General features: G+C 31.6%; 1 protein-coding gene across 2 annotated transcripts in view; it reads left to right on the top strand.

The window, feature by feature from the left end:
- LOC145279844 (ciliary microtubule inner protein 5-like) overlaps positions 1-18,594 on the top strand; it is a 135,966-nt gene that overhangs the window by 26,085 nt on the left and 91,287 nt on the right. Inside the window, exon 1 of one of the 2 annotated variants that reach the window (XM_080131286.1) lies at positions 2,672-2,828. The exons of the other annotated variant lie outside the window; for it this stretch is intronic. Coding sequence (XP_079987412.1) covers positions 2,794-2,828 — 35 coding nt within the window. The 5' untranslated portion in view covers positions 2,672-2,793. Of the gene's footprint in view, positions 1-2,671; positions 2,829-18,594 lie in introns of those variants that run through there. 2 annotated transcript variants of the gene reach the window in all.

The raw sequence follows: 18,594 nt of genomic DNA, 5'->3' as shown, positions 1-18,594 counted from the left end.
TAGTAGTAGTAGTAGTAGTAGTAGTAGTAAAAGTAACAACATTGTTACTACCATCAGTTACGACACACGAGTCGTTTCAAGGATGCTTCATGCCAATTATGTCAAGTATGATTTGAGCCTATAAGTGGCCAACAGGCAAACTGAGCCCACACAAACTGTAATATGGAATGTTGATTTGTTGCAACTTTATGTGTGACTTTCGATATTCACTCGACATTGATCGCGTAGAGATATATTGTTGATCAGAAGTTCTTTTTAGGAAAAAAAAAAAATAATTTCAAATATCGTCATGTCTACCATTTTTTCCTTGGAAGAAAAAATAAATAAAAGTAACACCTGTAATATGAGATTAATAATAATAAAAAAAATATTAACAGGGTGGTGTTACTAAAAATAATTACGCTTATTACAAGCAGTTGAAAAATGATAAACGACTTTAACGAATCGAAATGAATTAAAATTATATAATATAATATAATATATATATGTATGCGTGTGTATGTATGTGTGTGTATGTATATATATGTGTATATATATGTGTGTGTGTATGTGGTGTGTGTATATATATATGTGTGTATATATATATATATATATATATATATATATATATATATATATATATATATATATATAACATGTGGCGCACAGCGTTGAACGGCCGTATGAATATGTTTTAATTTATACATATTTCGTATTTTTTATTATAGTCAATTATTTCATATTATATTGTACCCAATATATATACTCATTATATCCAAAGTAGAAATAAAAATATGATTTGATTGCCATCAGCCAAAACCGAAACCAAAACATAACAAAACAAAGTTTCATGATTGAAACTGTCTACAAGTTAAGCAGATACTGAAGTTTATTTAAAACTCAATATAGTTGGACTGTGGAAAGGAGTGTGAATTTTATTAAAGACAAGCTGGGTTTTACGACAACAACGTTTTTGATAGACAAGATGCAAGCAAGGGCGGTTGGACAGTCCACAAAACTTTCTAATTATACTAGCAAGCCACCCGGCATTGCCCGGTCGTAAAATACGCTTAAATATGATATTTTGATTAATGCAGATTAATGTGTATTTATTATTATATAATATTGGACCCAATATATAGTCATGATTTACAAAGTAAAAAAAAAAATGCTGCTGAGAATCGAAACTAAAACGTTTAGCTTACGAGTTATTTGTCTCTTTGACGTTAATGCTAGACCTATAAAGATATGTTTGCTGCAAAACTAAAAATTAAAACATGAACCAATAGCTATCATGTTACACATGCATTTTTGTAATGCTGTCGTTCGACCTTCCCCTGGCAAATTTCGTTTTTTTAATTTTCACATATTTGCACCGATTTACCTTGGATGAAATCCATATATAAAGTTTTACATGGGTTCGAATACCCTATATATTAAGTTTCATGTATGTAGCCAAAAAACTGACAGAGGACTTTGGTAGGCATTTTTTTTAACAAATATATATGTGCATACATAAATATATATAGAAAAAGGTTTATGTTTACTATAAGCTTTTTACGCAAATATTACGCAAGTATAAATCATGTAGAATATCTGCATGAATCTAATAATACGTAATAATTATCTAACGATGATCATCCCATAAGGAAACCGAAAAAACTAATAGGCAATTAATTAAAATGAATGTTTAAAAGAATATGCGAATAGCTAGATATTTTGCAGATGAATGCAATACCGCGACCCATATATATAACAAAGTTTTATTTTCTTTTTAAATAAATAGAAAAATGTTTTCTAATATGAATATTAATATATAAAAAAATATATAGGCGTATAGATAGATAAACGGCTTATTTTAGATCTTAAAAATATCAATTATTATTTTTTTTTCCATTCCTTTTATTTGGATTATTCAGACTACTGGATAAAGTGCTTCGTAAGATTCAGTTTGAACTGACTCTTTTCTAGAGGTTGAATGTTAAATCCTTAGCGCGGGCGACACTAAAAATAAAATTGCGAGTTACTTAGGACTTCTAACTGGCTGATGGAACGGGAGTGTGCTACCCCCATTGATTAAATAAAGGGTTCCGTCCGAAATTTTCTGCACATTCGCGAGATCAACAAGAAGAAAATCGGTTACATCTACCGAAATGTGAAAATAACATTCAAGATGAAAACAGTAGTCAGATTAATCCAAATAATACGTATTATCAATCCTTATCTAAAAAAAATTATGAAACATTTTTTTTAATGTTTAACCCCCCCTTTTTCTTAATACATTATTCACTGATTTCTGTTTTATGAAACGAAGTAAACCAATTTTTACCAAATATATTTCGTTTTTTTTACATTCTAATATACTTTAGTTATTTTAATAATTGCCCATAGTGACCCCAGATGGAATCCAAGGATTGTTCAATGGTGTCTTTAGATTCTGTGGATAATTTAACCCTTATCAAAACTTATTGAATTCTCAACAACATATCGATTTTTGTAACACGCGAACAAACAAACGTCGACTTTTATATACAGCGATTATTTCCACAACCACTTAACGGTTGAATAATAATTTTGACAGTCCGTGTAACTGGCGGTAATATTATTTATTGGCAGAGGATGTGATGGGAAAAGAGAAAAGAAAAAAGAAAAGTAAATTCCTGGTTGGCTGTTGTGTATATCTTTATTGCAGTCGGTCATATTTATCCACCTGCAATATTACTGCTTTATTTTATAGCCGTTATTGTTGTTGCTAATCAAATAATATAATTAGCTGTGCAGGCGTCGGTCACACTAATCTGTTGGTCGGCTGAGATGTCAAGCTTCACTCCTCTGTCTTTAACAACGGGGTAAGTATTTTTTTGCTACTCTAAGGCTGCATATCTTGTATTATAATTAAGATTGATCTCGTATTTATTTGGGTTATTCAGACTATTGCTCTCATATTGAGTTTTATTTTCACAATATTTGAGTTGATGTGACATTCGACTTTCTTCAGATGTATCTTGTCGAACTCTGAAATCTGCGCGGGATTTCGAGTGGAACCCTTTATTTAATCCACAGAGATAACATGTTCCCGTTTCGTCAGCCATAACTGAGTAGAAGTGCTAATTAGTTCGCAATTATATTTTGAGTGTCACCCGCACCTTCAACCTTCAGAAGAGTATAGCTTACAACTGATTTTTACCATAAATTTAATCCACTACGCCAAATGGTCTTGCGGATAATTCTAGTGTTATTTTTTTCTAATTTTTTTTAAATTTCTGCTTGTAGATGTACTTTCTTACCACTTATCACTATTACTACATATAATTACTAATATATATTAGTAATACATATCATTATTAATATATATATATATATATATATATATATATATATATATATATATATACTATTTATTATCACATTACAGAAACGTTATGTACTAATTATAATTAATGGTTCTCATATTGTGTTATATTCTATACTAGGTCTGCTTAATAGGTGATCGTCGCCCAGCATATTCGCTGCTTCTTTGGACCGTCTTACTTTCCATCGTTCTTCTGTTTCTATAATTTTTACTTCATCCCATAAGGGTAGTTTTTTCCCTCCATATGTGAAAACATTCAAGATGAGGACAGTTGTCCGAATCATCCATATAATATGAATTATTAATCTCCATCTAATAAATTTAGAAACAGTATATTAAGTCTGTTGCTAAGGCTGCTGGGGAAAAAAAGATGGTTGATTCATTCTATTGCTCCGAAAAGTATCTGATTCTTGATGTGATCTTCTACCTGTATAAGAATCAAATCATCCTAAGATCGAATCATGCATCATGGGCTCGGTTCAGTACTGCTACTACATCTGAAGGAGTACTACCCACATCATCCTTTCTGCAGGAGTCTGCAAAGTATGGTCTGCCCGCCAAATTTTCCCCGCAAATGTCTTTAATCCGGCCCGCAGAGCTCTTATGGAGAACGTAAAAAATATTTAGGAAAAAAATTTTTTTTTTATGGAAATGTATGAAAATGATGTGGTGGTTTTTCCTTTTTGTCCAGAAAAAAAATGATTAAAAGCCTGTCATTGACGGACGTACATCAAAACAGCATAACATTAATGTGGGAATGCCTTGAGGGTCGATCTTTGGACCAGTATTATTCCTGATATTCATTAATGATCTCCCTGATAATATTGTGTCTGAGATGGATATATTTGCTGATGATACAACGTTCTATAACATGCATCAGGGAAGAACGGATGTATGCAAATCTAGGACAATCGCAGAATCTTCAGAAAATGACTTCCAGACTATAGTGGAATGGGACTATGAATGAGTGATAACATTTAATGCTAGCAAGACTAAGCTGCTCTCCTTTAACAATTACAAGAAGCTTCTTCTACCATCGATATCTATGATAAATAACACTCTACCTGAGAATTCTTCCTTCAAACTCCTCGACTTAACATTCACAAGCAATATGAACTGGAACAAATGCATTAAAGGTGCATCTACCACTAGTTTTCCCCTCCTGGATAGGGTCCAAAAAAGAGTCTTCAATCTAATAGGTTCCGTTTTGTCAACTAAGCTCCAACCCCTTATCCCATCGCCACAATTATTGCCTCCCTGTGTCCGTTTTACAAGTATTTTAATAGAATGCTCTGATGAACTCGTTGCACTTGTGCTTCACCTCGACGTACATATGCCTGACAAACATGCTTAGCAACAAAATTACACCCCTTCACTGTTGAGGCCCCTTAATGCAAAAAAGGTTTCTACTTTAATAGTTTCTTCACTCAAACAGCTAGACTTTGGAATTCCCTTCCCGCTACCTGCTTCCCTGACTGTACTGATATGCAGAAGTTTAAATGTAACGTAAATCAAAATCTTGTTAATCTTTCCTAGGCATGGTCCAAATAGTAGCCCCTTACGTCCAAGTGGCGTTATGCCTAGTAAGGGGGTGAACGTGAGTAAACAAAAAACAAAAAGAAAAGAAAAAAAGCAATGAGGTTTTTGAGCACCAGTTTCACTAAAAGCAAAACTAATCAGCAATATAGCATTAAACCTATTCCTGTATGTGTGTGCCATGTATTCTTCTTCTTCTTCTTCTTCTTCTTCTTCTTCTTCTTCTTCTTCTTCTTCTTCGTGGCACTTCGCTGCCGGCCCCCGTTTTCACTTGTCTTGAATGCAATGCGCAGAAGACAAGTTTCCCTTTTTAAAGAAAGGTTAGGATTTATTCAATAAGCAACTGTAATAATACATTTGTAACATACTCCCCCCTCCCATATGATTATGTCAGAAAGGCACCAATTTCATGCTTCTGAATTTAACACTAACAAATAATGATAGAGATGAAAGGATTTTCGAATGTTAATTTTTTAACAACAGATTCTGCACTGATTCATTCTTTACAAATAAATGTCCTGTTAACTCTGCTTTATAGTTATTCATCCACTGGTCTTGGTCAATTTATTTTCTTAATTTTGATCTGCGTAGCCCTAAAAATGCAGCGATATGCGGCAACTTTGGAGAACCTGACTTAGAATAATAAACCTCTCATGTATGAGAGACACAAGGGAAACGCTCTCTGAGTTTGTTCAAAGTTTTCTTGAGGACAATGGACTTAAGTGAGAAGAGACTAAATAAATAATAATTATTTCATTTGAGAAATGAGAGATGCAGACGGACAGAGACCTCGGCAACATTCGTTGAGATTATTAGTTTTCTACATCATTTTGCTGCTGTCTCGTTCGTAGGTATTTCCGGACAGAACTGTTTTCTCTCGTTCGAAAACGTGACGTCATTTTTATCGTTCGACTGTTTTATCTATCGTTTGACTTGTTGCTCCCTCCTTCGTCTTCAACTTCACGTCACCCGTCTCTGGTTCAATTGATTTTGCAGATCCGATCATCTTGGCATGCGCTAAACGTGACCAAAATTAACACTAGCTAATTACATTGTCAAAATTCACACTAGCTAATTGCATTGCTACTTAGTTAGGGTCCCGAATATGTAAAGGAGTTTGAGTTAGCGTGGAAAATTGTGTAATTCTACGAATCCGTCAACTTTTTTTTTTAATCATAGGAGTCGAACCTTATATCTTCGGATTTCACAACTTTGATCTGAAAACGTCTCCTTCCCCCTTAATCCCGTCCTTTACCTGATAGCCCGGTCCGCCCTTCTTGTTCTGTCAACAACATTTATTGATCTTGCCTTCGCGCACATGCTTAATGTCAAACCGGAAATAGTTTAGCTTTAGATATTGATTAGGGGTAGCGTCAGTGTGATCGAAAGGGGGATGGTATTCATTGTACATATCCCGGTACCTGAATTTCAATTAAAAGAGGGTGGAAACGAGGGTGGGAACATGAATCACTTTGTGAAAGATTATTATTATTTCCGATGTTTGGAGGCGGATCTGTATTCATGAAGTTGAAAATAATCCAGGTGTATGTTTAGGGAAGGTGAATGAAAAATATGGAGAAAAAGGAGAAAGGCGGTGACGACGAGAAAAACAGGAAACAACCGGGTGAAATTAAGAGCGTACGAGAGGAAGAGAGAAAGAAAGAAAGAAAGAAAGAAGAGGTGTGTGTGTGTGTGTGTGTGTGTGTGTGTGTGTGTGTGTGTGTGTGTACTATACTTTTTTATTACAGTTACCACAAAAAGACAATCCACAATCATGATTTTTTATTAATATATAGGCGAATTTTTATATTTATTTTATTCATAAGCGTCTTACACGTGTTTCATTGTGTATATATCAGACGTGGTCTTCTCACAAATAATCAAAGACACGAAAATATTTTAGACAGTCACTTATAAGCTGATGGTATAACAAGAAAAAAAAGGAGACAAATGATTTAAGAAAGAAAAAAAAACATAGAATTCCGAAAATTCAAATGAAAATTTAGACTATATATGCTCTGAATGCAATAATATATCTTCATTGAGCTTATTATTCATAACAATTTTGACTTTTTATAAGAATTGTCTACCATAAAAAAATATAGGTTTTATATTCACTCAAAATAGTGTAATTTCGAGTTATAAAAAAAAAACAGTGTTCAGTTATTTGTGTAAGAGCGTATATAATTTTTCCCCAATTTTGATTGACACTACGTTTCTGAATTTTTGAAATGAAGATTGGTTAATGGTATTATTTGGATCCTTTAGACTACTATTCTCATCTTGAGTGTTATTTTCACAATGTTTCGGCCAATATACCCTCCATCCTTCTTCAGATGTATCTTGTGTAACTCAGGAATGTTTCTGTCAAACTCAGAAATTTGCACGGAATTTTGAACGGGACCCTTTTAGATACTTCACGCTCTTATTCCGTCAGCCATGACTGGAAAGATCCTAAATAATTCACAATTGTATTTTTCGATCGCCCACACTGAGGATTGAACCTTCAGAAGAATCTCACTTTAAAATGAAGATATATTAGTGTAATTTCTTATGACGTAAAAAAACATCTACCCATAACCTTTTTATTAAGGTGAAGATTTCGTACCGAGGTTGTTTTACTTGCTATCTACTTTCTAATGTAAGTCTTGCAATGCTTTCTTTTATTTCATAAGGATAGGATTGAACTATCACGAAAAAAATAAAACCGCACGTTATTTCTACTGATCTAAAGGAGAAAAACGCTAACCCTGACTTTGCTTCTTCTTCTTCTTCTTCTTCTTCTTCTTCTTCTTCTTCTTCTTCTTTTTCTCTTTTTTTATTTTTGCCTCTTGATTATTAATAGTAGGATTATTAATAGTAACGTTTGTGGTTGTTACATATGGAAGGGCACAGATCCCAGTAGTTACGGGAACAACGTAAATAAGTTTGAAAATAATATTAAAATAGTTAAGGCTAGAATCGAACCGAGTATTCAAAAGTTAAAAGTGAATACATAATGCAATCTCAGGAATTTAGTAAATTTCCATTATAGTAGAAATAACTGAATCATGATAAATCAGAGGTCAGAGTTTGGACAATAGAAAACAAAACAGTTTAGAAATTTTCTTTGTGTGGCCGAAGGCGTGTTGCAAGTCACGTAAATCCACATGAGAACATTCACGTGGCTGGAGCACGTCATTGACGTCACAAATAAAAAAGATATTTACAATATATTCAGAGAGTCAGTTCAGTCAAGAGTTCGGAGTCAGAGAGGAGAATTGAGTTAGCTGAAGCCCTTTTGGAAGTGACCAGAAAGGGGAACGAGAAAATGTAGAAATCTAAAGGCAATTGAATTCCTGATCATCAATCATACAGCTGCCAGAATAAACATCATCATGTACTTGTAAACCATTTATCTTCGTTGTGTTTTTGTGATCATCTTTGTAAACGAACTTTGTATGAAACACTCTTCCACAGTGTAACTGAGCCCCCTCCAAAGTGTGACTGAATCCTCCTTCATAAATAATGAATTCTTATCTCCTATGTATTAAACGAACTGTCTCTCTTTATATCAAGCTCTTATCATAAATATGAACTGTATGTAATCAAATGTCTCATCGTCGTCTTCGTTATATGAATGTCTTATCCACCACTACACAACAGTATTAAAAACATCAAAGACGTTTTTAGCAGAAGAGAACATAGTTAAGCATGAAATTTAAGAGTCGCTGCTCACATATATATAAAATAAAAGGAAATAAAACGCCCCAAATTGTAACAGTTAAAAGAAAGGAAGAAAAAACGCATAAATTTCTATATAAAAAACAAAACAAAACGTGTCATTGAATGAATGTTTCTTTTAGGGAACAATGGAACCATAATACTTGGTTTTTGTGCTTTAAACTTTAAGTGTAGCCATTATATTCAGATAATTTTATAAAATCAGCAGTAGGTTTCCTACAATGCAATGTAGACCACAATGTAGTGTGGACCAAATCACAGAGGGGGCATGTGAACCTTCCTCTCAGTACACTGTGAATGAGGTGAGTCCCTATTTACAGCAGGCAATCAAACGATTTGATTAATAAATGATCGATTTCATCGATTTCAATGACAATAAAAGTATGGTTCTCTCTCTCTCTCTCTCTCTCTCTATCTCTCTTTATCTATCTTTCTTTATATATATATATATATATATATATATATATATATATATATATATATATATATATATATATATATATAAAGATCTGTATGGTTAGGCTTTAGTATGAAGGGTATTTAAGCTTTTTTTCAATTTTATTATTCTACAATTTTATATGCTAACTACCATATCGCAATATAGTTGCTAAGCGTAGTGTTTCGATTATTTAATTATTTATTTAGATGTATTACTTTAGTGAAATAATAATTGAGGCCACGTCCGCATTCGTGTTTCCAGAAAATATGCGTTCATTTCGTTTTCTTTAAAATTTCTTATCTTGTCTTCGCTGCTTTTCTAAAATGAGTCCTTCACAAAGAAGGTGGCGACCATTTTCACTCTTATACTAACATGTATTTCGATCGCCCCAGTAACACCGAAATCCAATTATTATGGCATAATAATGCCATGAATACCGTTTAGGTTTCATTTTTTACGCCACACTTTTTCTCTGATACCACCTGTAACGAATACTCCCTTATTTTTCCACATTTCAGTTTCATAGAATATGAGAATAGAGGTTTTATAATTCTACACATACTCGCGTCATTATTAATACTTGCACACATTGACGTCTATTTTATGTTCGTTTCGCATTTTGAACACAATACCATCTATGTAACAACAACGAACTAACATTGCCAGAACATTCTAAAGAAATTAAACGAATTCAGGTTACTTTCGTAGAACTCTGATTTTATTCGAGAATAACGGGTTGCGATGCAGTTTCTATTTCCAAACGATTAACATCATAAGATTTATGTAACAAGAAAATACTAACATTTTCGGAGCATTTTGGTGACATCTTCTTGCAGTTACATTTGAAAAACTTTTTTAAAAAATACTCGTGTATTCAGAAAATATGAACTTCTTCCACAGCTTTCATTTTTTTTTAATTTATTTAAATTAGATAAGCAACTTTTTCATTTACACTTGATACAAAAACGTTTTTCTTTTATTTAACATTCAAAACGCGTTTTAGTAAAAATTACGATAAATTCATGTTTACGATTGAAACTTGCTGTAGCCAGTCTATAAGTACATGATTTTTTTAAAGTAAAGATAAACCGTTTGAGAGGAATGCCGAAACTCAGTTCACTTATAATTAGGTCTATGACAACCGCATATTCTTTTCATTGTTTTGGCTCTCGGGTATATATCCAACACAGTAAGACACAATTAATCAGCCGAGAACCACATTCTACATAAAACATAAAAGTTATCAATGGATATATACCTGAGAGTCAAAACAAGTAAAAAAAAAATGCTGTTGTCATAGCCTAACTTATAATTTATATAACTAAAATATGAATATACCTCAAAAACTTTTATCACAAATAATTACTAAGCAAGTTAAGAATTTAAAAAGCCAGTAACCTGAACAAGCACGGAGAAAAGATCATTTACGGCAAACGTGAAGAAGTCTGCTCCCTCCCTGTAAATGATTTCCTTTAAAAAAAAAAAAAAAATTCCGGGATTATCATCGATTACAAACTTAACGTTCTGGTTACCAAAAAAATCTGAACAACTTATTGATATATATTGATATATAGTGATATATATATATATATATATATATATATATGTATATATATATGTATATTGATATATATTGATATATAGTGATATTGATATATAGTGATATATATATATATAGTGATATATAGTGATATATATATAGTGATATATATATTGATATATAGTGATATATATAGTAATATATATAGTGATATATATATAGTGATATATATATAGTGATATATATAGTGATATATAGTGATATATATAGTGATATATAGTGATATATATATATAGTGATATATATATAGTGATATATATATCTATATATATTGATATATAGTGATATATATATAGTGATATATAGTGATATGTATATATATTGATATATAGTGATATATATATTGATATATAGTGATATATATATATATTGATATATAGTGATATATATATTGATATACATATTGATATATAGTGATATATATTGATATATATATAGTTATATATATATATATATATATATATATATATATATATATATATATATATATATTGATATTAGTCCTCGCGCGAAAGCGCAGGACACAAAATGTTTTAAATAATAATAATAATAATAGAATAACAATAACAAAGTCTTTCGCAAGCGAGAACTACTATTGAGCGTAACCAGTTATACACTCCTTTTGAAATTTTCATCTCTATTTTTTTTTCGTTATCTATTGAGTATTGTTGATGAAACCTATATGAAATATGGTCCTTATTAAATTGTAAAGATTTTCTATTCTGAAAGAAGTTTAAAAAAAATTAATCTAAAAAAATTATTTTTAAGTTTTTGTTAAAAAAATTCAGATTTTCTTATTATTCAGACATGTATGACAAAGAGAGAGTTGCAAAAATGAGTTGTGGTTTGAGGAGAAATACAATCTGAAATAGAGAGTAGGAGAGTTTTTATAAATACATACAAAATTACATTTATCTTTTTTTAAATCCAAATTAATAAATTAAATAAAATATGATCTTAAAAAGATAGGATACAAGTTAGAAAAGCATTTCATCAAAGGCATGAACATTGTTACACAAAATGATTTACTATAGGCTTTAAAAATAAAGGTACACGATTCAATTTGAAATTTATTTATCTTCAAAGTGCACTTTTATACATTTTACAAAGTAAGTTATTAAATTTGCATACCTTACTTTGTAAAATTTATAAAAGTACATATTTTATATATATATTGTATTTGCATATATATATATATATATATATATATATATATATATATATATATGTATATATATATATATAGTGATATATATTGATATATATAGTGATATATATTGATATATATATATATATTGATATATATATATTGATATGTATTTATTGATATTTATATATATATTGATATATGTATATCGATATGCATATATTGATATATATATATATATATATATTGATATATATATATATTGATATATGATATATATATATTGATATATATATATATATATATATTGATATATGATATATATATTGATATATATAATGATATATATATATATATATTGATATATATATTAATATATATTGATATGTATAGGTATTGATATATATTAATATATATATTGATATATATTGATATTGATATATATTAATATATATATTGATATATATATATATATATATATATATCGATAAGAGAATTAAATTAAAACTGTAACTTGAACTTTAAAATCAATATTTATTATTCGACTGAAATACTCCAAAAAACAATTTACAAAGTTCTTATTCTGCGGAGTTTCAAAGAACGCTATTCTTGTTATTCTTCTGATCAGAGGACATAAAGAAATCAGCAAATTATATTGGTAACAATGCTAAAATTTGCTAGTACCGGCATTAAGTGAAACTGCAATTTATTGTAGTTATAAATTGCTCCCCACCGCAAAAATAAATGAGTGAAAAAAGTTATATATGTAAAAAATAAAAATAAAAACAAACCGCGCATAATATTTAAGCTTGCATAAAAATCCTCCAAATTGATCCACAATCGAAAAAAGTTCTTTAGAGAGAATGGGGTCAAAAATAAGTCCAGCAAGACGATGCCTATAATCCGATTGATGTAGCTCAAGGAGAAGTCTGAACCCAGTCAAATAGGACCGAATATATATATGTGTGTGTATGTGTGTATATATATGTATATATATGTATATATATATATATGTATGTATATATATATATGTATGTGTGTGTGTGTGCATATGTATATGTATATATGTGTGTGTGTATATATATATGTATATGTGTGTATATATGTATATGTGTGTGTATATATATGTATATGTATATATGTGTGTGTGTATATGTATCTGTATATATATGTGTGTGTATGTATATGCATATATATGTGTGTGTGTATATATATGTATATGTATATATATGTGTGTGTGTGTGTATGTATATATATGTATATGTATATATGTGTGTGTATGTATATGTATATATATGTGTGTGTGTATATATGTATATGTATATATATGTGTGTGTATATGTATATGTATATATATGTGTGTGTATATGTATATATATATGTGTGTATATATATATATGTATATATATGTGTGTATATATGTATATATATGTGTATATATGTATATGTATATATATGTATACATATATGTATATTTATATGTATATATATGTATATATATGTATATATATATATGTATATAGCCAGTAGAGTTTAGTTTCCTAGAAGTACATCCAATGAAACAATATGTGTCTACCAAAGAGTGCTCAATGAGTGATATATGTATATATATATGATATGTATATGTACATATATGTATATATATGTATATACATGATATGTATATGTATATATATGTATATATATGTGTTGTAGTGGCACACATTCATTTGCATATGTGGATAGTAATTACACATAAATAGGAAGGCTCAGTTAGTCTGAGTGTGTGTTCGCCAGAAGCCACCGATCTGTTTCTCCAGCAATGCCTCTCTTATTTGACACCATTATGTAAATATCCTGTAAATATACCTTTTCCTTATACACTTCTTATTTGATCTACCTTTGTTTGTTGAGTCGTCATTTGTATTGCTTTATACGTTACTTCTGTTAACCTCCAACTTAACAGTGACGCGAGGATGAACGTCAAATATAACAGTTTGACGAAGAAATGGAAAGAACTCACAAAAAAAAGTACAACCCAACGGTTGACCTTTCTAAGGAATACAAGTTTTGACGAACGAAATAGTCGTAAAAACGGATTTTACGCTAAAGAGAAGTTCGACTCAAGCGGAAAAAATGAATAATTCAGCGAACATTGGAAAACTGTAAAATATTTTCCTCGCGAAGTACAACACTAAAAGAAAGAAACGGTTGTTTCCCAAATTCCAAGAACAAAAACTACATTCAGGTTAAAAAAAAGTAACCTCGATTAATAGTATTTTATTTACTAAAATACTAGTCTGAAAAAAAAAGAGACAAACCAAAACCTTTAATTGCAGTCTCAGAGAATACAAACAAAAACAAACTCGAACGTGGCAAAAAAAAAGCGACGATTTACGCCGTTTTCCGTGGAATCCATCTTAAAAAATAAAAATAAAAATAACGAACTGTAAAAGTGAATTTTTGTAAAACTACAAACAGATTCGTATTACTAAATTAGAAAGAACAGATTCGTATTACTAAATTACAAGGAAGTAACATACGAAGAAAAAAAAAGTTCACCAGTGGATTTCCTAAATTGCTGTAAATACCAACTAAAGACTTTTTGGTAAACCAAATTTTTCTCTTCGGTATTAAAAAAAAATACCACAGTTAAACTAAAATCAAGGAAAGATTTTTTTAAGCTAAAGTTGTCACTGGATAACGGATATAAGACAGTAAAACGTCACGTAAAAAAAAAAATTTAAATGTAGTCCATACATTTTATTTTTTTCAATTGTGACTCGAGTTGAAAAACTTTTTTTCTATGGAAAGAATTGTACTTAAATTCGGCTGTTATTTATTAGGAAATGCCTAAAACGGAAAAGTAAATCGTATTTTGGGATTTCAGCAAACGCTTCAGTTCTTATGTTGTGGTTGGATGAGCTTGACTAGCTAGTGAAGTGAGAAAATATTATTCGAGCAGCGATATTACTAGTGAAAACAGGAATTATGAACAATTTTTTTTGTAACACAAGCCATTTTATATGGTACGGATATTGTGTTGCATGTGAAATTGTACAATTTTTCTCCGTAACTGCATTACTGCTACTGAAGGATACAAAAAAATGGAAGATTTATCTAGAATGTTAATGCAATTTTTGCAGACGCAACAAAAGGGGCAATCCGAGCTAGATGCACGTAGAGAGGAGAAATGGCAAATGGAACAAGAAGAAAGGCAGAAGAAATTACAACTTGAACAAGAAGAAAGGCAGAAGAAATTACAATTTGAACAAGAAGAAAGGCAGAAGAAATTACAATTTGAATATGAAGAAAGGCAAAATGAGCATTTTGCTAAAACACTGGAACTATTAAAGACTAATCGAGAAAATGTCGACAGTACTAATTTCTCGCATACAACTATATTTAATAGCATGGACACATTTAATTATGTGCCGGAGGAAGAAAAGACTTTTGAAGCATACTATACAAGATACGAGGATGTCTTTCAACTGGTCTGCAAAAGTTGGCCAAATAGCCAGAAAGTGAGCCTTTTACTCAGGAAGTTGGGTGTAAGAGAACACAGCAAGTTCGTAGATTATATACTACCTAAAAAAACTACGGAATTAGATTTCATGGAAGCTGTAAAATTACTAAAAGAATTATTTAATCCGAATATATCTCTTTTTCATAAGAGATGGTTGTGTATGAATCTAAGGAAGATGGACAACCAAGATTATTTGACATACGCATCAGTTGTCAATAAAAACTGTGATAATTTTAAGCTAGCGGAACTAACAGTAGAAGATTTCAAATGCCTAATCTTCGCACAAGGGTTAGTCTCCATGAAAAATGCAGAAATACGCAGACGAGTGTTGTTTAAGCTGGAATCTGAGCAAGATTTAACACTTCAGAAATTAGCAGAGGATTGTGAAAGGGCCAATACACTAAAAAAGGATTAAAAAAAGATAGAAGAATCCGGAGTGGCATATTTAAGAAAGGTTAGAAAACCATACACACCAACCAAGAACTATACAAATAAAAGCAGTCAAAACGGAACGAGATAATCCAAATATAATAATTAAAATCATAGTAAAGAATATAACAAGTCGCTTCCTACATATAACTGTAAGAGATGCGCAGAAAGACATTGGGAATCGGATTGCCCTTATAAGAAGAAAAAATGCTACATTTGCAAGAAAGTCGGACACAAAAGCGATTGTTGCAGATATAAAGATTTCACCAGAAAGAGAGTACAGCAAACAAAATCAAATGAAAAATTAGACAAAAAATCGGCGAAAATACATAAAAGTTGAAATATTTAAAACGCCAACAACTGGATTCAGGATCCGATATTTCTATAATAAACTTGAATACATGGAAAAAGTTGGGTAAACCAACCATGATGAAAACAAGTAAATCAGCTCGGACGGTAACTGGTGGTGAGATAAAATTTGTAGGAGAAGTTATCCTTCCGATAAAATTGAAAGGGATTACGAAGAAATTATAAATGTTCGTATTGAAAAATAGCGAAAACCTGTTTGGAATAGATTAAATTGAGAAATTTGGACTCTGGGATAAGCCAATTAATACATTCTGTAAAAAAAATAGAATGTACTACTCCAACAATAGAAAATATAAATGATGTATTTATGACTAAATTAGGTCGTTGCAATAAATTTAAGGCCTCGTTTGAACTTAAAAAAAAAAACACCAGCCCAATTTTTAGAAAAAAGCGAAACGTTCCGTTCGCTGGGTTGGAAAAGATTAATAAAGAATTAAACAGATTGGAACAGACTATCAAAAATAGAACATAGCGACTGGGCAGCCTCCACCGTATATGTAAAGAAAAAGATTGATGAAATCAGAGTGTGCGCAGACTTTTCGACAGGTCTAAACTCCATATTACAAGATTACCATTACCCTTTACCAAGCCCAGAGGAAATATTCACAAAGTTGAATGGTGGTAATATCTTCTCCAAGATAGACTTGAGCGACGCGTATTTACAAATACCGGTCAAGGAGAATTGCTCAAAAATACTATGCATCAACACGCATAAGGGATTGTATAAATACAACCGGTTGTCCTTTCGCATCAAAGTAGCGCCTGCCATTTTTCAACAAGTGATGGACACCATGCTAAGTGGTATTGAGTGCGCATGTGCATACCTGGACGACATTGTTATCAGGAGCAAATCCCTAGAAGAACATAAGGAGCATTTAAAACAAGTATTCACTCGAATACAAGAATTCGGGTTGAAAGTAAAAGAAAATAAATGCGACTTTTGTATGAGCGAAATTAAGTATCTTGGACATATAATAAATAAACATGGGCGACGTCCAGACCCAGAAAGATCTGCGGCAATAAAAAACATGCCAGCACCTAATAACGTAACAACCTTGCAGAGTTTCTTAGGACTCGCAAATTATTACCAATCTTTTATTGAAGGGATGCATGATTTGCGAGCTCCCTTAAATGAGCTGCTAAAAAAGGACACACCTTGGAACTGGACGCAAGAATGTCAAACCGCTTTTGACAAAATAAAGAGCGCACTAACATCTGAATTATTTCTAATTCACCATGACACAAAATTAAATATAGTCGTCGCTAGTGACGCTAGTTCCTACGGCATAGGAGCATGCATTCAACATATCATGCCTAATGGATCTAGAAAGCCGATTGCTTACGCTTAAAGAACACTGCTTCCAGCAGAGAAGGCGAAAAAGAAGCGTTGAGTATAATCTTTGCAGGGACTAAATTCCACCGATATTTATATGGTAGACAATTCATACTTGAAACCGACCATAAACCATTAGTCACAATGTACGGATCAAAAAAAGGGTTGCCTGTATACACCGCAAATAGATTGCTGCGCTGGGGTATGATCCTACTGAATTACGATTTCCAGCTACAACATCTAGCATCGAAAAAAATTTGCCCTGCGGATGGACTTTCAAGACTGATACCACAGAACATAATTTGGAAAAATCAGTGATTGCAGCAATTCGAACAAACGTCGAAGTGAAAAATATGGTAGCAAACATCATTAAAGAACTACCGGTAACATTGTCAGGCATTAAAAGAGAAGCCGATAAAGATGAATATATAATGATATAAAAGAAAAAAATTATAAATGACAAAAAGGTTCAGGATTTTTTTTCCCATATGTAACGATGTTTTACTATATAGCGAGAGAGTAGTAATACCTAAAACGTTGCAGAAGAGGATTTTGAGAGACTTCCACACAGGACATCCGGGGATAAATCGGATGAAGTCTCTAATGAGAAGCTACGTATACTGGCGTAACATGGACGTCAACATAGCTACAACAATAAATAGATGTGAAGGATGCCAGTTAGCGGCAAAATCCCCACCTATGGTACACAAACTTTGCCCGAAAACCGACCACCCATCGTCGAGAATCCACATGGACTTCGCTGGTCCAGTAGGAGAAAATTACTACTTAATTGTAGTAGATAGTTATACAAAATGGCCTGAGGTAATGCGCTGCAGGAATCCAACAACGAACAACTCAATAGGATTCCTACACGAGTTATTTGTACGATTTGGTGTACCAGACACACTGGTCACTGACAATGGAACTCAATTCACATCCACAGACCTTAAGGAATTTTGTGACCTCGCAAAGAGGTTCATGGACACGTTAAAAAGAGCGTTGAAAAAATCCATTGGGATACCAACGCAAAAAGCTTTGCAACAATTTTTGCAAATATATAGGATAACACCGCACCCTAATACCCCGTCAAACATATCACCAGCTGGTTTAATGTTTGCCAGAAAGGTGAAATCAGCGTTTGATAAACTATTGCCAAGACAGGCAATTGTCCGAAACACTACA

Source organism: Euprymna scolopes, chromosome 7 (assembly GCF_053919585.1).
Source record: "Euprymna scolopes isolate OS-2025 chromosome 7, ASM5391958v1, whole genome shotgun sequence".
In the NCBI taxonomy this organism is placed as follows: Eukaryota; Metazoa; Mollusca; class Cephalopoda; order Sepiida; family Sepiolidae; genus Euprymna; species Euprymna scolopes.
The sequence above is the reverse complement of the archived record's forward strand: the minus strand, read 5'-3'. Positions and strand labels throughout refer to the sequence as shown.